We start from the raw sequence: 25,103 nt of genomic DNA, 5'->3' as shown, positions 1-25,103 counted from the left end.
TACCCAAATCTAACTGCCTGTAGCTCAGGCCCTGAAGCAAGGATATTCATATTATTGGTACCATTTGAAAGGAAACACTTTGAAGTTTGTGGAAATGTAAAAGGAATGTAGTAGAATATAACACAATAGAACCGGTAAAAGATCATACAAAAGAAAAACGTTATTTTCTATTTTTTTTGTACCATCATCTTTGAAATGCAAGAGAAAGGCCATCATGTATTATTCCAGCCCAGTGCAATTTAGATTTTGGCCACGAGATGGCATTAGTGTATGTCAAAAGCTTTAGACTGATCCAATGAACCATTGCATTTCTGTTCAAAATTTTGAATCAAGACTGCCCAAATGTGCCTAATTTGTTTATTAATAACTTTTCATGTTCAAAATTGTGCACTCTCCTTAAACAATAGCATGGTATTACTTCACTGTAATAGCTACTGTAAATTGGACAGTGCAGTTAGATTAACAAGAATTTAAGCTTTCTGCCAATGTCAGATATGTCTATGTCCTGGGAAATGTTCTTGTTACTTGCAACCTCATGCTAATCGCATTAGCCTACGTTAGCTCAACTGTCCCGTGGAAGGGACACCGATCCCAAAGAAGTTTTAACTCAGATACAGTAGATGGATTGTAATTTCTGATCACTCTTCTTGAAGTCAGTAACACTAAATGCCTTCACACCTGAGAAAAAGGGTCATGACTCTGACCACGTATAAGCTCAGCTTTGGGCAAGCATCCAAAGGACAATCACACAATGCAAATAGGGGGTGCTTATATTTGTCCCGTTTCACACAAGTGTGTAACCTGTACAAGTGTGTGGTGTGAAATGGAAATGTATTTTTTACACATCCCACTCCCCCTGAGACACCTTCGGAGAGTGGAGTCACAACCAGGGATCCACCATTATTTATCATTTAACACTTTTAAAGGGTTTTCTAGTAAAAGTGTGTTTTATAAAGGTTAATGCAACATTGTGGTATATTGTTTTATGTATCTTCCAATTTCTTAGTTAGCCATTTATGCCCAACTTCATATTTGCTTGAACTTAATAATAATTTCTACCCATGCGTATTGCATATTTCTATCAGGAGTTAAAACTCTCTCAAGCAAAGTACTTGGATCCCTAAATGGATGTTGTGGATTCCAAAGGCAACACAACTAGTGTCTTTTTCCGAAGAGAGCCCTTGGTTGTCAAAGTGGTCAATTATAACAGAAAGAGTGCCACCCTGTGAATTTAGCATGAAGCTACCCACTTATTTTATAGAACTAAAATCTACAACCCACAAAGGCAAGGACAATATTTTATATATATATTAGCCTACCTAGTTGTTTGCATGAACTGTTTACTTTTTTTAGTGGAATCTGGGAAGATGTTTAAATGCTGTGCCTGTAGATGTGGTCAAGAGATCCAAGTCAACTAGGTTAAGTAAAAATCAGTATTATGCAGATATACTTAAGTCACTTGTTACAGCTGATAGAAGAGCATGTGACAACAGATTTGCCAGTCATATAGGCCGTTATAAATATCTTCATAACATCTTATGCCATTGTTCATATCGTTAATAACGGCCTATGACAGATTTGATCATTTCTTATGTAGTAGTTATGAAGGCTTTATGAATAAGTACAGTACATAAAGTGCTTACAGTGAAGTGTTACCTATTCTTCCAAATCAAGGATATTTCATTCATTGAAATAACTGGAAAACTTACACACTGTGTTTTTATTCTCAGAGCAACATTCTGTGTTTTTATTCTCAGAGCAACATTCTGTGTTTTTATTCTCAGAGCAACATTCTGTGTTTTTATTCTCAGAGCAACATTCTGTGTTTTTACTCTCAGAGCAACATTCTGTGTTTTTATTCTCAGAGCAACATTCTGTGTTTTTATTCTCAGAGCAACATTCTGTGTTTTTATTCTCAGAGCAACATTCTGTGTTTTTATTCTCAGAGCAACATTCTGTGTTTTTATTCTCAGAGCAACATTCTGTGTTTTTATTCTCAGAGCAACATTCTGTGTTTTTACTCTCAGAGCAACATTCTGTGTTTTTATTCTCAGAGCAACATTCTGTGTTTTTATTCTCAGAGCAACATTCTGTGTTTTTATTCTCAGAGCAACATTATGTGTCTTTATTCTCAGAGCAACATTCTGTGTTTTTATTCTCAGAGCAACATTCTGTGTTTTTATTCTCAGAGCAACATTCTGTGTTTTTATTCTCAGAGCAACATTCTGTGTTTTTATTCTCAGAGCAACATTCTGTGTTTTTATTCTCAGAGCAACATTCTGTGTTTTTATTCTCAGAGCAACATTCTGTGTTTTTACTCTCAGAGCAACATTCTGTGTTTTTATTCTCAGAGCAACATTCTGTGTTTTTATTCTCAGAGCAACATTCTGTGTTGTTATTCTCAGAGCAACATTCTGTGTTTTTATTCTCAGAGCAACATTATGTGCAACATTCTTTATTCTCAGAGCAACATTCTGTGTTTTTATTCTCAGAGCAACATTCTGTGTTTTTATTCTCAGAGCAACATTCTGTGTTTTTATTCTCAGAGCAACATTCTGTGTTTTTATTCTCAGAGCAACATTCTGTGTTTTTACTTCTTGGATTCCTTAAATACACCTTTCATTGTATACAGTAACTGTTATTATACAAATCTATTTATATTTACTAAGATATTGACCACTGTGTTTTATAATATATGCCTTTTGATATAAAAGTTCCATGTTCTTCTATAACTTCCATGTGACCTCAATCATACTCAGAATCAAGCTCATGTTTATCATCAGAAAACTTTATTCGAATCTCACCATGCGACTACAATCATCTCTCTCCAGTGGCTATGATGCGACGGATGGAGCCCACGGTGGCATGCAGAGCTCCCCACTCGGTGTAGCGACGGTACTCCCCCCTTTCTAGCAGGTACTGGCGGCCGCGGAAGTTGGGGTGCTCGAAGAAGACCCAGGAACCCTCCTGGACCTTGCAGGAGTGGATCTCGCGGCTGTGGAAACGTTCCTGGACAGAGGGCAGGTTCTCCGTTACCTCCAGGGACTGACCATCGAAGTTGGGCCTCTCGAACAGCCTCAGCTTGTAGGGGCCAGTGGTCTGGGAAAAAGTTGATCAAACATCGAAGAATGTGTCATTATTGGCTGTTTATGAAGTTCTGAAAGGTGTGGGCCTACCTAAGTTCTGATAGTAACCTGAATAAGGCCATGATCATGTTTCTCTATAAAAAAGAATGTTAGTCTCCTAGTTTACATGACTTACCTTTTTGATGACCCGACAGGATCTGATGCAGTCGTTGAACCCCATCCAGTGCTGGTAGTCTGCATACTCCCCGGGACCTATGATGTACTGGTAACCCATGTAGTTGGGGCGCTCATAGAGGACCCACCAGCCGCCCTCCACCCGACAAGAGTTGCATCGAGCGAAAAAGTCATGCAGGTCAGCGGAGTCTCCTTTGCAGTCGTAGGACCGCCCCTGGAAGTTCCTGTCCTCATAAAACACAATCTGTTGGAGGAGAAGAGACAGCGTGTGACATTTCTGAATTCCATATAGTTCAAAAAATTACAGAACTATGAAACTTTGGAACAGGTGCTCATTCATTATATGAATCTCCACCGGAACACAACTCACCTTCTCCATCTCTTCAGAGTTCAGAATACCAGGCACAGTAAATGACACTAAAGCTCAGGGCCTGCAAGTATACTCTTTATAGATGGCAGAGACAATAACACCAAGCACATGGTTAGCACAAAGTGAATCAGATATTTCAATCAGCTATTCAAATATTTATCTAGGCTCAACGCATTGTTCTAAAGCACTGAATCACTGATCCACACACAATAGCAGGTAGAAAGTGCCACATTTCAGTCAGTTCATGAGGGATCCAAAACAATCCAGGGCCGCCAAGGGCAGCTTAAGATAAACATTAAACAAATAAATTGAATGGGAAATCGAATGAGTCTCGCTGTATGTTTTAACCCATGAAAATCCATGTCATGATACATTTAGGCCAGGACTTCACAAGCTCTTAACAGGCTGTCTGTATCGAATGGACAAACAACTAAATGTTACAACTGTACTACTCTGTTTCAGTATCCCTTATTCTAGATAACCCCTTATCTTCACATCAAAATGAAAATAAAATATTGAAACTATTGTATTGTGTCATTCTAATATGTTGTTAAAATAATTTTTTTAAAGTCCAGCAGTAATACATTGTAATAACTTTGTAATGAATGAAATACATGATTCTGTCTTTATGGGAATACAAATGCCCTTTTGTCTATGTATTCATTATGATATGTGCAACCTTTCATTATAGAGGAAGGGAGGAAGTAGTTGCTAGGCCACTCTTACAGAACCCAGAAGTAAATGTCTTAAACGCAAAGTCTTAAAAAGGCCAAATATGATTCTATATGCAGTTCATACAGTTCATGCAAATGCAGTCCTGTATTATCAGCATACCACTTTCATGCCAACTGCTAGCTTTCATGCCGTTGTTGATGAAACCCTCAATTCTTTTGTGCAGAGGTCCTCCATATACGTAGCTCAGTTTCAAACAGCCCACTAGCACAACTCCAAGACAGATTTCTAACAACTTTTGTAAGTCAATATAGTTTTATGGTCCTGATTGTAGCTATCTCAAATGAATAGGACACATTTTTGTTAGAATTGTTTTTGCTCTGATTCACAAAATGTATATAGACAGATCCAGGAATAAACAGTTCAATTACAATCCAGGATCGATATATTATGGCTACAGTGCCTTCAGAAAGTGTTCACACCCCTTGACCTTTTCAACATTTTGTTGTTTTACAAAATGTATTAAATTGAGATTGTGTGTGACCTACACACAATACACCATAATGTAATTGTATATATTATTTTTTTTACAAATGAAGGGAGGTTTTCCAATGCCTCGCAAAGGTCACCTATTGGTAGAAGGGTAAAAAAAGGACATTGAATATCCCTTTGAGCATGGTTAAAGTTAGTAATTACACTTTGGACAGTGTATCTATACACCCAGTCACTACAAAAATAGAGGCATCCTTCTTAACATTCCTTCTTAAGAGGAAGGAAACCGCTCAGGGATTTAACCAAGAGGCCAATGGTGACTTTAAAACAGTTACAGAGTTTAATGGCTGTGAAAGGAGAAAACTGACAATGGATCAACAACATTGTAGTTACTCCACAATACTAACATAATTGACAGAGTGAAAAGCCTGTACATGCATCCTGTTTGCAATAAGGCACAAAGTAAAACTTTAAAAAAAATGTGTCAAAGAAATGAACTTTATCTCCTGAAAACAAAGTGTTATGTTTGGGGTATATCCAACACATCACTGAGTACCATTCTTCATATTTTCAAGCATGGTGGTGGCTGCATCATGTTATGGGTGTGCTTGGCATCGGCAAGGACTAGGGAGTTTTTTGTTGTTGATAAAAATAAACGGAATAGAGCTAAGCACAGGCAACATCGTAGAGGACAATCTGGTTGTCATACATTGGGAAACAGTAGGACAAAAACGTAAAACACAATGCTGAATAGACACTGAAGTTGACTACCACGACAACATTGAATGTTCCTAATGGTCTAGTTACAGTTTTGACTTAAAACGGATTGAAATATATGGCAAGTCTTGAAAATGTCTGTCTAGGAATGATTAACAACCAACTTGACAGAGTTTGAATAATTTAAAAATAATAATATGCAAATATTGTACAATCCAAGTGTGCAAAGCTCTTAGAGACTTACCCAGAAAGAATCACAGCTGTAAATGCCGGCAAATGTGATTTTAATATGTATCGACTCAGGGGGTTGAATACAGGATAAACATAATTCCATTACGATCCAGGATCAACACAACTAAATGACGATGCAGGTGTAACATCAAAGTGAACATGTTTCACAGTCAGAACATTTGAATATTATCCTGGATAAAGTTGTTGTAGTACATCACATGTAATATGCAAACTGTCACAGTGACAAGGGCTTATGTTGACATGGGCCGTTGTACTGAATATCCCTTGTTTCTAAACTTAAATACTAGATGGGTAGTGCGTGCATTGCTCAGAGAAATACCTTTTTAATCCTACTCTTGATGAGTTGTGTTGTGTGCTGAGATGTCATGGTATGCTAGCATTTTATTTAGAAGTCTTTGAGTGGTAAAGTAATGCAAAATTGCATACAATCTGATTCATTGTAATGCATCTTGAATTTAAACATGTAAGTGTCGATCATCCAACTTTTAACTCAGAATTGTATTTGTCTGCTGTGCGTGCTATTACTGGCTTTGGGTTTTCTCTCCACTTCGAGGTTGGTTACCTTGTTAAAATGGGTTACACCTGAGCTGGCCCAGAGAGTGATCTCGTTAGTGAGGATGTGTTTCACCAGTGCTGGCCCAGCTGGTATTTAAGACCTGCTAGCCCAGTACATCTGCTGGAAAAGGAGATGTTGGGAGAGTTACGCCTCACATTAGCGCTTCCACTTTAGGTAGCCAAACAAAGCCGTAATCTTAATCCCCTTTTAGGTTTGGTCTACATTTTTTGTAACTCCCTATCCTAAGTTTTTGTCAGTTTTTTATTTTAATTTGTCTTTTATGAGGAATTTATGAGGAATTCAAGTGGGCATCCATAGGGGTTGTCTTTCTAGTTGCTTTGCCAACATTCTGTGGACACCCTCATGGGTATCTTTCAGAACCCGTCTGAAACACTTTCTGTTTTGATTTGGTTGTCAAAGTGACTACTTTGTTAGTTCCCTTTTCTGTTGAGCGATGACATCTAGGGTTGTCTTTACGGAATGTAACGCTGCCCCTTAGACTGTGCATGTTTAACTGGCTTTTTATTGTGTGACACTGTACCGTGTTACAAACTGTTTGTGTGTTCATTTGTATGGGTTTCTCCTATAGGATTGTGTAAAGACTTTGTTCCTTGGAAGGCAATACAGGATTGTATTGTATTCTGTTACATTCTATTTTAGTGTTGTTGATATGGTTGCAAAGACGACTAAAGAAACAGTGTGAGTAGATCTACTGGTGTTGACATACAGTACTTGTGCCCGGTGATTCCCATGTCAAATTAATGAAGACAATGGGGTATGTGGGAATCAGACAGAGTTTTAATTGTTAGACTGCAACACTCTCACACAGAGGTGGGTGTCATAAGGCACTGCAGAGAGGTTTCTGGGAAAGGGGTCATCGTAGGGCTCTAGAACTCTAGAGGTTGTAAGGTTCTAGAACTCTGTGATCCTGCGGAAGGAGCCCACGACAGGGGAGGCGGCGCCCCAGTCCGTGAAGTTATGGTACTCTTTGCGCTCCAGGAAGTACTGGCGCCCCCTGTAGTTGGGCAGCTCGTAGAATGCCCAGGCACCGTCCATCACCACAGCAGAGTGGAACTCATGGAACTTGAATGCTTCGTGGACCAATGGGCAGTCCTCACTCCACTCTGCCATATGGCCAGCAAAATCTGGCCTGTCATAGCATCTGATTGTGTAGGAATTTCCATAGACCTGCAAAATAAATACAACCAAAAATATATAAATGCCAGTATCCTTAATTAATCATATTAAAGTAATCATGTTAATTATTTGAATTGTCATTCATCTAGTATGCAAAATTATATTAGAAATGTGGGATGCCTCTTTAAATTGGTTTATTGGCTGTTGTCCTGGTTTCCTTCAACAACTGATGTAGATGGGCCTGGACATGAGGCAAACTGCTGCCAAAACATGAGCCTTTTATCTATCCTTATTGTCTGTTGGCTTTTGACTGATCATTGCCTGGTTGGTGCACCCTGGGGCATTCCATTCAAGCTGGGCATTGCCCTGCATCCAAATCTGGTCAGACACATTTTAACATCCTAATTGCCAAAACCCAAATATACAAGCATAAAATAAATAAAAACAAGTTAGTGATGTCTGTCTGATTTAAAATGGGTACATTTAAGATCGAGAAAACATCTGTCAAAAAGCAAAATAAATGCTAGAAGTAATGCAAATCAATAAACTGTTTCCTGGAGACTTTGAGCAATGATTATGAACTTCTTGCCTCAAGTTGTCAGTATCTATCTACTGACACAAATAAACGTCAGATTTGTCAGTCCCATCTTCAAACTAGGCTTACAGTTTGTACTTTTGGTAGGTAGTCTTACGTTTTTGATAGATCGACAGGATCTGATACTGTCGTTGAAGCCCATCCACTGCTGGTGGTCAGGGTACTCCCCAGGGGTCAGGATGTACTGGTAGCCTGCATAGCTGGGGCGCTCGTACAGAACCCAGCAGCCGCTCTCCACCCTGATAGAGTTACAGCGGCTGAAGAAGGAGTGCAGGTCTGGGCTGTCACTGCTGCATTCATAACTACCACCTTGGAAATTCTTATCCTCAAAGAATACAATCTGGAAGAGAGATAGATACAGAAAAGCCTGGTAAGATGCAAGCCATACCTTTTATACAGTACTTCTTCCAATATGTGGCTGTAATGATTGCTCCTCTGCCAAGCTGCAATACCTACAATGCTGCTTGAAGTTACAGAAGTGACAAAAAATCAAATCAAAGTCAGTAGTCAAATCAAGGCAAATTAACATAACTAAAAGCATAAGCACTTTTTCTGTCGAGCAAAGTTTCTCATACACGTTTTACAAATATTCTATGATATTATCTATATAATCTAAAGACTCCTTCTTACCTTCCCCATTTTTTATTGTTATTGCTCACCTCCCACTCACCAGCTGTACTGCTGAGGTTTATATGGAAATGCAGAATGTGCCGACAAAGGAAAGCCTTTGTTAAGCAAATTAGCCTGATTTGCATATCAGCCAAATGTTTTGTTCAAGTTTAATTTCCCTTTGCAATGGCTCCGTATCAAAGAATTTCCAGAACTGTGATGTGAAAGTTCTAATGGCCACCTCTCCCAGCCTATCCAAGCAGTCTGCTATCATGGAATCTTTATTGGTTTCTTATGGCATCTAGTATTGTTCGATCTAAAATACATTTTTTTTTGTGATTTTATTTTGTCTTTAGCATCATGTTCAGGAACTGTCTCGTTTTGCAACTGTGTTGTCTCGTCGTGCAAGTCTGAAGTTGTAGGAGCGATAATGACTGAACTTTCATCCCAATAGTCAATATCGAGTCAGAATTTAGTAGTCGCTGATGGGATCCTCTTGTGGCTTTTGATGTGCTCTTAATTTACTGTGGAGACAGAGGAAAGAGCATGGCAATGCATTGTAAAGAAAGCTGTCAAATGATTGACACAACGTAAACTCTGAACCAGAACAGGGATATTTTCTCATTTTGAAAGTGTGACCACTATGAATTACTTTCTTCAATCCTTCAATTTATGTCTCATTCAGATCGGGAACAATTATTGAGATATTTCAAGAATGACAAAGTGTGTACGGAACTCCTCTGTGGGCTATGTGCAGTCAGAGTAGAGAGTTCTTGGATGACTATAGGGTCTTTGTGACTCGATAACAAACAAATCTGAAACCACAGATTAGAGATATTAACCCTCAATCTACAGCTGTATTATGCCATCGTTTGATTTTGTTGTAATTTTGGTATTTGTTAACAAGAGAGAGAGAAAAAGAAAAGAAGAAACCCGCACGCTGCTCTTGCTAATATCACTGCTCTTTAATACACTTTACTTATCAGCCTAAAGGCCTTCCTCAGAGCTTTTAGTATTTGTTAACAAACAATGTATAGCCTCAAAATGTTTGAAACTTTGCTGGTAATCTCATGGACCATGTTTTCTTAAATCCATATCTCTGTCCATGAATTTGAGTGGTTATTTTATCTCCTTTACATGATTAAAAATATTTTAAACACTTAACACCAGTGCAAAGTGATTACAACAAATATTGTTGGCCAGTGACAGAAGCAGTAACGTTAACTCTGTGTGGTATGGCACTATATAGACACTTTTGAGTGTTACATTTAACACTTGTGATTTTGCTATGTGTGTCCCCTGTAAGCCAGTGTTACTTCAGGGAGCTTAGTGAAGTCTTTATGTCTCAGGCAAAAATCCATGACTGTACTTTATTGAAGCACCTCCGATCCACTTGAACCTCCTTCACAAAGAGACCCATCTGGGATCAAACCTGGGTCTGCTGACCATCACATGACTGTATAAACTTGCTGAGCTAAAGCCTACATCCTTCAATACATTCATTTACAAAAACAATTTTGTAAAGGCTGAGCCCCTTATTCTCGAACTACTGTTATTGGTACTTTGAAGCATGCCCTTGATTGAAGCCACAATCCTGAGTTTGTTTCAGCCCAATGGCAATTCCACCACTTGGCTTTGTATGGGGGATGGGGCTGGGGAAACGTAACAACAGAGCTATGGATGCAAGGATTGACTGTCCATGAGATTGAAATGATAGCTTTGAACGTTTTCAAACTATACTTTGTTTGTTTACAAAGACACACATGACAACACAATCATATACACTGTAGTTAATTAGAGATTATGAGATTATGATTAACAGAGATTAACAGAGATTATGACAGTTGCATTATGACAGTTCCCACAAATTAGGGTTACTATTGTGGGAAATGGGACTGACAAATGTATTTTATAGACAAGTCTCTCTCTTGAAAAAGAGAGCAATAAATTCAGTGTGATATTGACGGTTCAATGTTTAAACTCACTTTCCCGAAATTAGCCGATTATTAACATAATATTTCATAAATACCATAATTTTGTGCATCTGTACAGCATTCAAAAACGGTAGACTCCTAAACATGCAAGTAACTGTCCAGTTTCCAGATTTAAATGAAATATGACCTACAGCATAGTTTTCCTTCCAATATTTTAAAAACTAAGTATGTTAAAATGCAGCTTTTCATTTTTCAACAGAATGGTGTAGGAGTATATCAGTCATAAAAAACATTCATGCAAGTAGACCGCTGATTGGCCAGCTCATCCTCCTCTAGACCACTAATTGGCCAGCTCATCCACCTCAGGAGTATGATATCATACACTATGAGGAAATAGCAAGCATTCTGTTTGAAATACAAGTTTGAGGTGGGATTACATTTTTTCTCCAATGCTTTTGCCACAAATACGAGTCATTGTTCAACATTATTTGGGTATGAGTTAACAGAATATACATTTTTAAAAGTGGCATTTTCACTGGACTTTAAGAAATCCACTCTGTTCTTTACATTCCTGCTTCCTCCTTGTGTCTTCAGCGCCTTGGGCACTCCCTCGTTGTGAGTTGTGATAGCGAAAAAGAAAGACAGTGATTGCATACCTGCTTATTCATCAGGTTCCATAAAATGTGAATAACAAAACCTCATTACGGTGCGTATAAAGTATAAATCCCACTGGCAGCCGCAGGTCATTGGACAGAATCCCACAAAGAACATCAAACAAGGTGTGCACATATCAGCCAGCTCTGGGTCAGCCTGTCAGTCCTCTAACACAGCCCAATCTTGGATTCAGCTAATGGAAAAGTACAGGAGATAGCTTGAAATGGAATAAAGATAGGTAAGGATGGATATTTAGATCATCATAGTTTATTGCATATTATAAACCGGGTGGTTTGAGACATGAAGGATGATTGTCTGAAAGCCGTGGTGTATCAGACCGCGACAAAAAATATTTTTTACTGGTCTATTTACTTTGGTAGACAGTTCTTGATAGCAATAAGGCACCTCGGGGTTTGTGGTATATGGCCGATTTACCATGGATAAGGGCTGTATCCAGGCACTCCACGTTGCGTCATGTGTCACATCCCTTAGCCATATACCACACCTCCTAGGGCCTTATTGCTTAATAGTAGGGTGCCTATCCTCGTGTATTACTAACAGAACTTCACAGAACTTCAGCAAACGACTTGAGACAGGGAATTGAACATTTGATGTGTGGTCTCTTGCAGATAATCTTCTACGAGGACATTAACTTCCAGGGCAGACATTTCAAACAGAAATTTGCATCTTGTAGCTCTAACTCCAAAAAGTGTTGGGACACTGTAAAGTCCATGGAGAAAAAGAGCACCTCCTCCCAGCTGCCCACTGCAATGAGGCTAGGAAACACTGTCACCACCGATAAATCCACGTTAATCGAGAATTTCATAAGCATTTCTCTACGGCTAGCCATGCTTTCCTCCTGGCTACGCCAACCCCGGCCAACAGATCCGCACCCCCCGCAGCTACTTGCCCAAGCCTCCCCAGCTTCTCCTTCACCCAAATCCAGACAGCATATGTTCTGAAAGAGCTGCAAATCCTGAACCCGTACAAATCAGCTGGGCTAGACAATCTCTTTCTAAAAATTATCCGGTGCCATTTTTGCAACTCCTATTACCAGTCTGCTCAACCTCTATTTCGTATCATCCGAGTTCCCCAAAGATTGGAAAGCTGCTGCGGTCATCCCCCTCTTCAAAGGAGGTGACACTCTAGACCCAAAATGTTGCAGACCTATATCCATCCTGCCCTGCCTTTCTAAAATCTTCGAAAGCCAAGTTATCAAACAGATCACTGACCATTTCGAATCCCACCGTACCTTCTCCACTGTGCAATTCGGTTTCCGAGCTGGTCACGGGTGCACCTCAGCCACGCTCAAGATCCTAAACGATATCATAACCGCCATCGATAAAAAACAGTACTAGACAGCCGTCTTCATCGACCTGGCTTTCGACCGTATTCTTATCGGCAGACTCAACAGCCTTGGTTTTTCAAATGACTGCCTCACCTGGTTCACCAAGTACTTCTCAGATAGAGTTCAGTGTGTCCAATCGGAGGTCCTGTTGTCCGGACCTCTGGCAGTCTCCATGGGGGTACCACAGGGTTCAATTCTCAGGCCGACTCTTTTCTCTGTATATATCAACGATGTCGCTCTTGCTGCAGGTGATTCCCTGATCCACCTCTACGCAGACAACACCATTCTCTATACATCTGGCCCTTCTTTGGACACTGTTAACAAACCTCTAACCAAGCTTCAATGCCATACAACACTCCTTCCGTGGCCTCCAACTGCTCTTAAGGTCGACTGATCATGATTTTTCAACGCCGATACCGATTATTGGAGGACCAAAAAATGCAGATAACGATTAATCGGCCAATTTATTTACTTTTTTTTTTTTTGTAATAATGACAATTACAACAATACTGAATGAACACTTTTATTTTAACTTAATATAATTCATCAATCAAATCCATTTAGCCTCAAATAAATAATGAAACGTGTTCAATTTGGTTTAAATAATGCATAAACAGTGTTGGAGAAGAAAGTAAAAGTGCAATATGTGCCATGTAAAAAACAAACGTTTAAGTTCCTTGCTAAGAACATGAGAACATATGAAAGCTGGTGATTCCTTTTAACATGAGTCTTCAATATTCCCAGTTAAGAAGATTTAGGTTGAGGTTATTATAGGAATTATAGAACTATTTATCTCTATACCATTTGTATTTCATATACCTTTGACTATTGGATGTTCCTATAGGCACTTTATTATTGCCAGTGTAACAGTATGGCTTCCGTCCCTCTCCTCGCCCCTACCTGGGCTTAATCCAGGAACACATCGACAACAGCCATCCTCGAAGCATCGTTACCCATTGCTCCACAAAAGCCGCGGCCCTTGCAGAGCAAGGAGAACAACTACTCCAAGTCTCAGAGCGAGTGACATTTGAAAAGCTATTAGCGCGCACCCCGCTAACTAGCTAGCCATTTCACATCGGTTACACCAGCCTAATCTTGGGAGTTGATAGACTTGAAGTCATAAACATTGCTTGAAGCATTGCAAAAAGCTGCTGGCAAACACACGAAAGTGCTGTTTGAATGAATGCTTACGAGCCTGCTGCTACCTACCACCGCTCAGTCAGACTGCTCTATCAAATATAAAATCATAGACTTAATTATAACATAATAACACACAGAAATACATGCCTTAGGTCATTAATATGGTCAAATCCGGAAACTATCATTTCAAAAATAAAATGTTTATTCTTTCAGTGAAATACAGAACCGTTCCGTATTTTATCTAACAGGTGGCATCCATAAATCTAAATATTCCTGTTACATTGCACAACCTTCAATGTTATGTCATAATTACGTACAATTCTGGCAAATTAGTTCGCAACGAGCCAGGCAGCCCAAACTGTTGCATATACCCTGACTCTGCGTGCAATGAACGCAAGAGAAGTGGCACAATTTCCCTAGTTTAATATTGCCTGCTAAAATGAATTTCTTTTAACTAAATATGCAGGTTTAAAAATATATACTTCTGTGTATTGATTTTAAGAAAGGCATTGATGTTTATGGTTAGGTACATTCGTGCAACGATTGTGCTTTTTTCGCAAATGCGCTTTGTTAAATCATCCCCCATTTGGCAAAGTTGGCTGTCTTCGCTAGGAAGAAATAGTCTTCATATTTCGCAAATAACCAGGCTGCCCAAACTGCTGCATATACCCTGACTCTGTTGCACAGAACGCAAGATTAGTGACACAATTTCCCTAGTTAAACGAAATTCATGTTAGCAGGCAATATTAACTAAATATGCATGTTTAAACATATATACTTGTGTATTGATTTTAAGAAAGGCATTGATGTTTATGGGTAGGTACACATTGGTGCAACGACAGTGCTTTTTTCGCGAATGCGCTTGTTAAATCACCCGTTTGGTGAAGTAGGCTATGAATCAATGATAAATTAACAGGCACTGCATCGATTATATGCAACGCAGGACAAGCTAGAAAAACTAGTAATATCATCAACCATGTGTAGTTAACTAGTGATTATGTTAAGATTGACTGTTTTTTACAAGATACTTTTAATGCTAGCTAGCACCTTACTTTGGCTCCTTGCTGCACTTGCATAAGAGGTAGTCAGCCTGCCACGCAGTCTCCTTGTGGAGTGCATTGTAATCGACCATGATTGGTGTCCAAAAATGCCAATTACCGACTGTTATGAAAACTTGAAATCAGCCCTAATTAATCGGCCATTCCGATTAATCGGTTGACCCTAATGTGGACAACTACAAATACCTAGGTGTCTGGCTAGACTTTAAACTCTCCTTCCAGACTCATATTAAACATCTCCAATCCAAAATTAAATATTGTTCTCAACTAGCCTACCTGGTTAAATAAAGGTGAAAACATCAAACTATAAAATAACACATGGAATTATGTAGTAACCAAAAAAGTTTTAAACAAATCAAAATATATTTCAGATTCTAGAATCTTTAAAGTAGCCACCCTTGATCTTGATGACAGCTTTGCACATTGCTTTTCCAACAGTATTGAAGGAGTTCCCACATATGCTGAGCACTTGTTGGCTGCTTTTCCTTCACTCTGCGGTCCAACTCATCCCAAATCATCTCAGTTGGGTCTAGGTCGGGGGATTGTGGAGGCCAGGTCATCTGATGCAGCACTCCATTGTAGTGGTTTCTTTGCAGCAATTTGACCATGAAGGGCTGATTCACACAGTCTCCTCTCAACAGTTGATCTTGAGATGTGTCTGTTACTTGAACTCTGTGAAGCATTTACTTGGGCTGCAATTTCGAGGGCTGGTAACTCTAATGAACTTATCCTCTGCAGCAGAGATAACTCAGGGTCTTCCTTTCCTGTGGTGATCCTCATGAGAGCCAGTTTCATCATAGCGCTTGATGGTTTTTGCAACTGCACTTGAAGAAACTTTTAAAGTTCTTGACATTTTTCTGATTGTCTTAAAGTTATGATGGACTGTCATTTCTTGCTGCTTATTTGAGCTGTCCTTGCCATAATACGGACTTGGTCTTTTACCAAATAGGGCTATCTTCTGTATACCACCCCTACCTTGTCACAACACAAGTTATTGGCTCAAACACATTAGGAAGGAAAGAAATTCCACAACTTAACTTTTAACAAGGCACACCTGTTAATTGAAATGCATTCCAAGTGACTGCCTCATGAAGCTGGTTTAGAGAATGCCAAGAGTGTGCAAAGCTGTCATCAAGACAAAATAAAATAAAGAAAAACTCTTGAATGAGTAGGTGTCCAAACTTTTGACTGGTACCTTCGAAGCCTTGTGGACCTAAACTTGCTAGTCCGGTACCACTTGCCATGCGGTAGCAGAGAGAACAGTCTTTGACTAGGGTGGCTGGAGTGTTTAACAATTTTAAGGGAGTCTTTGACAATTTTTAGGGCCTGCCTCTGACACCGCCTGGTAATAGAGGTCCTGGATGGTAGGAAGCTTGGACCTGGGGGAGTAGGTTTTGTCGTGCCCTCTTCACGACTGCCTTGGTGTGCTTGGACCATGTTAGTTTGTTGGTGATGTGGATACCAAGGAACTTGAAGCTCTCAACATGCTCCACTACAGCCCTGTCGATGAGAATGGGGGCTTGCTCGGTCCTCCTTTTCCTGTAGTCCATGATCATCTCCTTTGTCTTGATCACGTTGAGGGAGAGGTTGTCCTTGCACCACACGGTCAGATCTCTGACCTCCTCCCTATATTCTCATCGTTGTCGGTGATCAGAAGTAGCACTGTTGTGTCATCAGCAAGCTTAATGATGGTGTTGGAGTTGTGGGGGGCCTGTGCAGTTATGAGTGAACAAGGAGTACAGGAGGGGACTGAGCATGCAACTCTGAGGGGCCTGTCGTGGCAGAATCAGAAACCTTTAGGTAACATTTATAAATAAGATGTTTTATTAATGTTCATATGTAAACGTCTATTTTAAACCATGTGAAGGGATGATTGAGGGGGAACCAATTATCTCTTGGCTCCACAATGTCTGTGTGCCAGTCACGTCACTTCCACGTCAAATAGGTAAAGAGTTTTAGATGTACAGGTTTATTGTTGCTCCCTCATGTGACCAAATAGCATGTAAAGTAGTTACTTATGGACAGTCGATTTAGTGAGAGCACAGCTCTTTAGAGGAGAAAAATACCTATGGAAATGCTGTAACTCCTATAAAATAGGTGTACATGCACAGATCAACACTGTATAGTATGTCTTATGACATAATATATTATAAAATGAAAGTGATATTTCAAACTGAAGAGGGTGTATGTAATGAGTAAGACATACTGGTAGATACCGTTTAAAAAATGTTTTTATTGACAATCAGATGATTTAGCACATGTCAGTGATACGCCTCATGCTCATGAACCTCATGCCTTTGACACCCATGCCCATATCCCTAAAGCTCCTGTACTCTCCAGGCCTCATGTACATCATTCTTCCTCTGAAGTGGGGCTGCTCAAACATCAGCCAGTGTCCATCCATGACCTGGGCAGACTGGCAATCGGACATGCGGTAACGATCGTGGATGGAGTCACAATCGTCCATCAGCTCCATGTTCTGACCTCCAAAGTTCTCCTTCTCATAGATTTTCATTCTGTAGGAGCCTCTGTGCTGTTGGTGGAGAATTTAAAACAATTTGTATTCATACCAAGGTCTGACATTTTAAGAAGCCTACTTTGTAATTTAAAGGAGGAAATGCTCTCTTTTCCTTACCATGGGGATCATACGGCTGGATCTGATGCAGTCACTCTGGCTCATGCCCATTAGGCGCTGGTTGTCAGGGTACTCTCCTCTTCTGACCAGCATCTGGTGTCCCATGAAGTTGGGGCGCTCGTAGACCATGAAGCAGCCGCTCTCAACCCTGCAGGAGTTGCACCTGCTCAGGTGGGAAGATATGTCAGGGCAGTCCTGGCTGGTCTCATAGGAACGACCCTGGAAGTTCTTGTCCTCGTAGAAGATGATCTGCATGACAAGTTGTAAGAATGCGATACAACACCTATTGCAGCAGTAAGGTATAGTGAACACATATGTAAAGCACTCATTTAGTTAGAATGATTAAGAAAATAGTTGAAAATCCACCTACCCTGCCCATGGTCATGGTGGCTGTTGGTTTTTTAAGCTTGACTGTCAATGCTAGTGGCTCCCTTGCCCTTTTATACCTTGTTAGATATCCGCAGCATATGTGACCACATTGTGTTAAATTCCTGAGTCATCACCATGAAATGTAATGTAAACGAAAGCAGGTTCAATATTATTACTTTTAGTAGAACTTGCATAATGTTTCAATGAATTAGTATACTGTAGAAAATGAAACATGTCAATTACTTATGGCTTTGTTCATGGAACGTTAACTGTGCTTTATAATTCAAAACAATATGTACATGACCTAGAAGTAGAGATGGAGGTTGGCGCACCGCCAACTGTGCCAACTACAAAAGAAAACGGAGGTTCACTAGAACACTGAGTATGGGTCTGCCACTATTTTTTGTTACGTTGAAATCACTCTGTGATACCTGTGGTTGCAATCTCTGACACCTGTTGCTAAGGTTTTCAGTGTTTGGCCACAGAAAATGCACACAATTGTGATTATAACATCATTTTTGGTACTACATTGAGATCTTTAAACTTAAAATCGACCTAAAACTATCATTCAAAAAGGTTTGCAGTCATTCATACTGTATGTTGAAGTGTCTCAGCTAGGACTAGGTCTAAAGTACAAGAAGCCCTAGTCTAAGCTAGATCACTTGGAGTCAACAGTAATGTGTGGACTTCACTCAGAAGTAAATGCAAGCATTATGTACTCATTACGTAAATCTATTTAGTTCAAGAGACTGAGTTATTGTATTTCCTAAAATACCATCAACATAAGCAAGGTTGGGAAGCTTTTAAGAAAGGATTTAAGGAAGTTTGTTTGGTATACAAGCCTACCCTAGTACCCTAGTACCCAATTATTCTATTCAATTCTATTTTGTGTTGTGCCTTTCTGCAAATATATAGCATCTGTCAATCCCTGACCTTAGATAGCCGTTTTATTTCTCTATTTGGTTAGGTCAGGGTGTGATGGGGGTGGGCATTCTATGTGTTGCGCTGTTAAGCGTCACGGTTGTTTCGTTTTTGTTGGCGACATTTCTAATAAAGAGGAATATGTACGCTCACCACGCCGCACCTTGGTCCGCTTCTTACGATGCCCGTGACCGCACCTTTGGAAAGTATTCAGAACCCTTGACTTTTCAAATAAAATCAGATCGTATTTGTCACATGCACAGAATAGAACAGGTGTAGTGAAATGCTTACAGTGAAATGCTTACTTACAAGCCCTTAACCAACAATGCAGTTTTATGAAATTCCACTTAAAAAAGTAAGAGCCAAGAAAAACAAATAACTAAATAACAATAGTGGGGCTATATTCAGGGAGTACCGGTACAGAGTCAATGTGTCAATGTACAGGGGCACAGGTGTCAAATTAATTGTGGTAATTATGTACAGTTGAAGTTGGAGGTTTTACATACACCACCCTGTGTGTCTTCTGTGTGGAGAAAGTGTGGCGGTACTGAAAGAGTATAATCTGAGACGACATTATGAAACGAAACACGCGGACACACACGCGGACGCAACTGTCAAGGCCAGTTTTATTTTGGCAGAAGAGATCGCTAAATCAGCCCGGCCATTTACGGAGGGGGATTTCATCAAAAACTGCATGATTAAAGTTTGTGACGAAGTTTGCCCAGAAAAAAGGCAACTCTTTTTAAATGTGAGTCTGAGCAGAAACACCATTGCCGAGAGAGTAGACCAGTTGTCCATCAATCTAAAAGAGCAGCTTGTGAAAAAGGGAAAAGATTTTATTGCATATTCCTTGGCTGTGGATGAGAGCACCGACATTTCTGACATTGCCCAGTTGTCAATTTTCATCCGCGGAGTGGACTCCAACCTAAGCGTGACAGAGGAGTTTTTGGCTTTACGTCCTATGCATGGCACAACTACGGGGCATGATTTGTATGAAGAGGTGTCAAGATGTGTAAATGAGATGGAGCTGCCTTGGGAAAAACTCGTGGGTTTGACAACCGACGGAGCACCTGCGATGTGTGGACACAGGAGCGGACTGGTGGCGAAGATACGGGAAAAGATGCAAGAGGAAAACGCGACAGGTGAGCTGACAGCTTATCATTGTATCATACACCAGGAAGCGTTGTGCGGTAAAGCCTTGAAAATGGAGCATGTAATGAGCATCATCACGCGCACAGTTAACTTTATCAGAGCCAAAGGTTTGAATCACCGCCAGTTCAAGGCATTTCTGACGGAGTTAGAAACGGAGCATGGTGATTTGCCTTATCACACAGAGGTGCGATGGCTAAGCCAGGGAAAGGTGCTTCAAAGATGTTTCGAGCTTCGTGAGGAGATTTGTCTGTTCTTGGACAGCAAAGGGAAAGACACAACACAACTCCGAGACGAAATGTTTCTGTGTGAAATGGCTTTTCTGTGTGACATTACGAGTCATCTGAATGCAATAAACTTGCATACTCCTTAGCAAAATACATTTCAACTCAGTTTTTCACAATTCCTGACATTTAATCCTAGTAAAAATTCCCTGTTTTAGGTCAGTTAGGATTACCATTTTTTTGAAGAATGTGAAATGTCAAAATAATAGTAGAGAGAATGATTTATTTCAGCACACGCTTTTTCAGTTCTGCATATAAATGTTCTATAGGAATGAGGTCAGGGATTTGTGATGGCCACTCCAATACCTTGACATTATTGTCCTTCAGCCATTTTGCCACAACTTTGGAAGTATGCAATGGGTCAATGTTCATTTGGAAGACCCATTTGCGACCAAGCTTCAACCTTCCTGACGGATGTCTTGAGATGTTGCTTCAATATATTCACATACTTCTCCTCCCTCATGATGCCATCTATTTTGTGAAGTGCACCAGTCCCTCCTGCAGCAAAGCACCCCCACAACATGATGCTGCCACCCCCGTGCTTCACGGTTGGGATGGTCTTCTTCGGCTTGCAAGCCTACTCTTTTTCCTCCATACATAACGATGGTCATTATGGCCAAACAGTTCTAATTTTGTTTAATCAGACCAGAGGATATTTCTCCAAAAAGTACAATCTTTGTCCCCATGTGCAGTTGCAAACCGTAGTCTGGCTTTTTAATAGTGGTTTGGAGCAGTGGCTTCTTCCTTGCTCAGCGGCCTTTCAGGTTATGTCGATATAGGACTCGTTTTACTGTGGATATAGATACTTTTGAACCTGTTTCCTTCAGCATCTTCACAATGTCCTTTGCTGTTGTTCTAGGCCTGATTTGCACTTTTCACACCAAAGTATGTTCATCTCTAGGAGACAGAACGCATCTCCTTCCTGAGCGGTATGACGGCTGCGTGGTCCCATGGTGTTTATATTTGCTTACTATTGTTTGTACAGATGAACGTGGTACCTTCAGGCGTTTGGAAATTTCTCCCAAGGATGAACAAGACTTGTGGAGGTCTACAATTTTTTTTCTGAGGTCTTGGCTGATTTAGTTTTATTTTCCCATGATGTCAAGCAAAGAGGCACTGAGTTTGAAGGTAGGCCTTGAAATACATCCACATATACACCTCCAATTGACTCAAGTGATGCCAATTATAATTATCAGAAGCTTCTAAAGCCATGACATCTTTTCTGGAATTTTCAAAGCTGTTTAAAGGCACAGTCAACTTAGTGCATGATAATTAAAATGTCTCAAACATACCAGTATTTCACCCCATTTTAAAGATACACAAATCCAGCCACAGTGTCCGATTTCAAAAAGGCTTTACGACGAAAGCACACCAAACGATTATGTTAGGTCAGTACCTAGTCACAGAAAAACACAGCCATACAGATATCCGCCATGTTGTGGAGTCAACAAAGTCAGAAATAGCATTATAAATAGTCACTTACCTTTGATGATCTTCATCAAAATGCACTCCCAGGAATCCCAGTTCCACAATAACTGTTTGATTTGTTTGATAAAGTCCATAATTTATATCCAAATACCTCCTTTTTTTGTGCGTTTAGCCCAGTAATCCAAATTCATGAGGCGTGAGCAGACAAAAAGTCAAAAAGTTCCATAACAGTCCGTAGAAACATGTCAAACAATGTATAGAATCAATCTTTAGGATGTTTTGATCATAAATCTTCAATAATGTTTCAACCGGAGAATTCCTTTGTCTGTAGAAATGCAATGGAATGCAAGCTAACTCTCTCTTGAACGCGCGTGGTCAGCTCAAGGCACTCTGGCAGACCTCTGACTCATTCAGCTCCCATTCCCCCCTCCTTCACAGTAGAAGCATCAAACAAGGTTCTAAAGACTGGTAACATCTAGTGGATGCCTTAGGAAGTGCAATATGATCCCATTTCCACTGTATCTTGGATAGGCAAAGAGTTGAAAAACTACAAACCTCAGATTTCCCACTTCCAGGTTGGATTTTTTCTCAGGTTTTTGCCTGCCATATGAGTTCTGTTATACTCACAGACATCATTCAAACCATTCAAAGTTTTAGCAACTTCAGAGTGTTTTCTATCCAAATCTACTAAATATATGCATATTCTAGCTTTTAGGACTGAATAGCAGGCAGTTTACTCTGGGCACCTTTTTATCCAAGCTACTCAATACTGCCCCCCTGTCCGAAAGAAGTTAAATGACTCCAACCAAAGTGCATGTAAACTTCCGACTTCAACTGTACATGCTGGTAAGGGTTATTAAAGTGGCTATGCATAGATAATGACAGAGAATAGCAGCAGCGTATGGGAGGGGGTGTACAAATAGTCTGGGTAGCCTTTTGATTAGCTGTTCAGGAGTCTTCTGGCTTGGGGAGTAGAAGCTGTTAAGAAGCCTCTTGGACCTAGACTTGGTGCTCCGGTACCGCTTGCCGTGCAGTAGCAGAGAGAACACTCTATGACTAGGGTGGCTGGAGTTTTTGACAATTATTAGGGCCTTCCTCTGACATCGCCTGGTATAGAGGTCCTGGATGGCAGGAACCTTGGCCCCGGTGATGTACTGGGCCATACGCACTACACTCTGTAGTGCCTTGAGGTCGGAGGCCAAGCAGTTGCCATAGCAAGCAGTGATGCAACCCGTCAGAATGCTCTCGATGGTCTCTCCTGAAGGAGAATGGGTTTTGTCGTGGCCTCTTTACAACTTTATTTTCCAAAATGTTGTTACGTTACATCCTTATTCTAAAATATATCAAATAAATTCACATCTTTAGCAATCTACACACAATACCCAATAAGGACAAAGCAAAAACAGGTTTTTAGACATTGTTGTTGATTTATTAAAAATAAAAAACTGAAATATCATATTTACATAAGTATTCAGACCCTTTGCTGTGAGACTCGAAATTGAGCTCAGGTGCATCCTGTTTCTATTGATCATCCTTGAGATGTTTTGTACAACTTGGAGTCCACCTGTGGTAAATTAGATTGATTTGACATTATTTGGAAGGTCCCTCAGTTGAGCAGTGAAAAAATAACGAGTGAGCTTGGTGAACTTAATAATAACACTTTGGATGGTGTATCAATAACCCTGTCTCTACAAAGGTACAGGCGTCCTACCTAACTCAGTTGCCGGAGAGGATGGAAACCGCACAATGATTTCACCATGAGACGAATGTGACTTTAAAACAGTTACAGAGTTTGATAGCTATAATAGGAGAAAACTAAGGATGGATCAACAACATTTTACTCCACAATTCTTACCTAATTGACAGAGTTAAAAGAAGGAAGCCTGTACAGAATAAAAATATTCCAAAACATGCATCCTGTTTGCAAGAAGGCACTAAAGTAATACTGCAAACAAATTGGCAAAGCAATTAACTTTTTGTCCTGAATACGTGTTGTGTTTTGTGTAAATCCAATAAAACACATTACTGAGTACCACTCACCTTATTTTCAAATATAATGATGGCTGCATCATTTTATGGGTATGCTTGTAATTGTTAAGGAATGAGGAGTTTTTCAACGTAAAAAATAAATGGAATGACACTTAGCACAGGCAAAATCCTAGAGGAAAACCTGGTTAAGTTTGCATTCCACCAGACATTGGGAGATTAATTCACCTTTCAGCAGGACAATAACCTAAAACAGAAGGCGAATTAAACACTGGAGATGCTTACCAAAACGACATTGAATGTTCCTAAGTGGCCTAGTTACAGTTTTAACTTAAATTGGCTTGAAAATCTGTGGCAAGACTTGAAAATGGCTGATCAACAACTGACTTGACAGAGCTTGAAGAATTTTAAATATAATAATAATGTGCAAATATTGTACAATTGAAGTGTGTAAAGCGCTTAGAGAGTTACCCAGAAAGACTCACAGCTGTAATCGCTGCCAAAGGTAATTCTAAGGTGTCAATACTTATGTTAATGAAATACTTCTGTATTTCAGTATTATTAAAAAAATAATAATAACAATACATTTAATCCATTTTGAATTCAGGCTGTAACACAACAAAATGTGGAATAAGTCAAGGGAATTCCACATGAATACTGTCTGAAGGCACTGTGTAATCGTGTATAAATCATGAAAAACAGATTATACGTGTACGCTGTTTACTTAAATGAATGTTCAAAAAAAAAAAATGGTCATGTGTTGCCGACTAGGACAGTTGAGGTCAGACACATTTGTGTGGCATTGTTCAAACCCTTTGCTACATCCCACTTCACTCCTACACTACTTTCACAGAGAGTATTTCTATTTAATTTTTTTATTTCCCCTTTTTTACCCAGGTAGGCAAGTTGAGAACAAGTTCTCATTTACAATTGCGACCTGGCCAAGATAAAGCAAAGAAGTTTGACACATACAACAACACAGAGTTACACATGGAGTAAAACAAACATACATTCAATAATACAGTAGAAAAATAAGTCTATATACAATGTGAGCAAGTGAGGTGAGATAAGGGAGGTAAAGGCAAAAAAAGGCCATGGTGGCGAAGTAAATACAATATAGCAAGTAAAACACTGGAATGGTTGATTTGCAGTGGAAGAATGTGCAAAGTAGAGATAGAAATAATGGGGTGCAAAGGAGCTAAATAAATACAGTAGGGAAAGAGGTAGTTGTTTGGGCTTAATTATAGATGGGCTATGTACAGGCGCAGTAATCTGTGAGCTGCTCTGACAGCTGGTGCTTAAAGCTAGTGAGGGAGATAAGTGTTTCCAGTTTCAGAGATTTTTGCAGTTCGTTCCAGTCATTGGCAGCAGAGAACTGGAAGGAGAGGCGGCCAAAGGAAGAATTGGTTTTGGGGGTGACCAGAGAGATATACCTGCTGGAGCGCGTGCTACAGGTGGGTGCTGCTATGGTGACCAGCGAGCTGAGATAAGGGGGGACTTTACCTAGCAGGGTCTTGTTGATGACCTGGAGCCAGTG

General features: G+C 39.9%; 3 protein-coding genes across 3 annotated transcripts; all 3 read right to left on the bottom strand.

Moving 5' to 3' along the window:
- Nucleotides 1–2,767: 2,767 nt before the first annotated feature.
- LOC139406070 (gamma-crystallin S-1-like) lies at nucleotides 2,768–3,719 on the bottom strand. The gene is made up of 3 exons (XM_071148536.1): nucleotides 3,631–3,719; nucleotides 3,262–3,504; nucleotides 2,768–3,099 (listed from the first exon to the last, which is right to left on the bottom strand). Exons 1-3 carry the CDS (start codon nucleotides 3,637–3,639, stop codon nucleotides 2,818–2,820), a joined length of 534 nt encoding a protein of 177 aa, XP_071004637.1. The 5' UTR covers nucleotides 3,640–3,719; the 3' UTR covers nucleotides 2,768–2,817.
- Nucleotides 3,720–7,095: 3,376 nt separating this feature from the next.
- Nucleotides 7,096–8,763, bottom strand: LOC139406069 (gamma-crystallin M2-like). Its single transcript, XM_071148535.1, has 3 exons — nucleotides 8,682–8,763; nucleotides 8,149–8,391; nucleotides 7,096–7,507 (listed from the first exon to the last, which is right to left on the bottom strand). Exons 1-3 carry the CDS (start codon nucleotides 8,688–8,690, stop codon nucleotides 7,232–7,234), a joined length of 528 nt encoding a protein of 175 aa, XP_071004636.1. The 5' UTR covers nucleotides 8,691–8,763; the 3' UTR covers nucleotides 7,096–7,231.
- An 8,244-nt stretch (nucleotides 8,764–17,007) lies between these two features.
- Nucleotides 17,008–17,847, bottom strand: LOC139406068 (gamma-crystallin M3-like). Its single transcript, XM_071148534.1, has 3 exons — nucleotides 17,800–17,847; nucleotides 17,430–17,678; nucleotides 17,008–17,327 (listed from the first exon to the last, which is right to left on the bottom strand). The coding sequence occupies exons 1-3, from the start codon at nucleotides 17,812–17,814 to the stop codon at nucleotides 17,046–17,048; spliced, it is 546 nt and encodes a 181-aa protein (XP_071004635.1). The 5' UTR covers nucleotides 17,815–17,847; the 3' UTR covers nucleotides 17,008–17,045.
- Nucleotides 17,848–25,103: the final 7,256 nt, after the last annotated feature.

Source organism: Oncorhynchus clarkii, chromosome 3 (genome assembly GCF_045791955.1).
Source record: "Oncorhynchus clarkii lewisi isolate Uvic-CL-2024 chromosome 3, UVic_Ocla_1.0, whole genome shotgun sequence".
In the NCBI taxonomy this organism is placed as follows: domain Eukaryota; kingdom Metazoa; phylum Chordata; class Actinopteri; order Salmoniformes; family Salmonidae; genus Oncorhynchus; species Oncorhynchus clarkii.
Note: the sequence above shows the minus strand (reverse complement) of the source record. Positions and strands in the feature narration are given on the sequence as shown.

What these genes read in the sequence shown, in the direction of transcription:
- LOC139406070 (XM_071148536.1), bottom strand. An exon ending in CCTGTCGGGTCATCAAAAAG is followed by an intron (nt 3,100 to 3,261) that starts GTAAGTCATGTA and finishes ACTTTTTCCCAG; the next exon opens with ACCACTGGCCCCTACAAGCT.
- LOC139406069 (XM_071148535.1), bottom strand. An exon ending in CCTGTCGATCTATCAAAAAC is followed by an intron (nt 7,508 to 8,148) that starts GTAAGACTACCT and finishes TTTATTTTGCAG; the next exon opens with GTCTATGGAAATTCCTACAC.
- LOC139406068 (XM_071148534.1), bottom strand. An exon ending in CCAGCCGTATGATCCCCATG is followed by an intron (nt 17,328 to 17,429) that starts GTAAGGAAAAGA and finishes CTCCACCAACAG; the next exon opens with CACAGAGGCTCCTACAGAAT.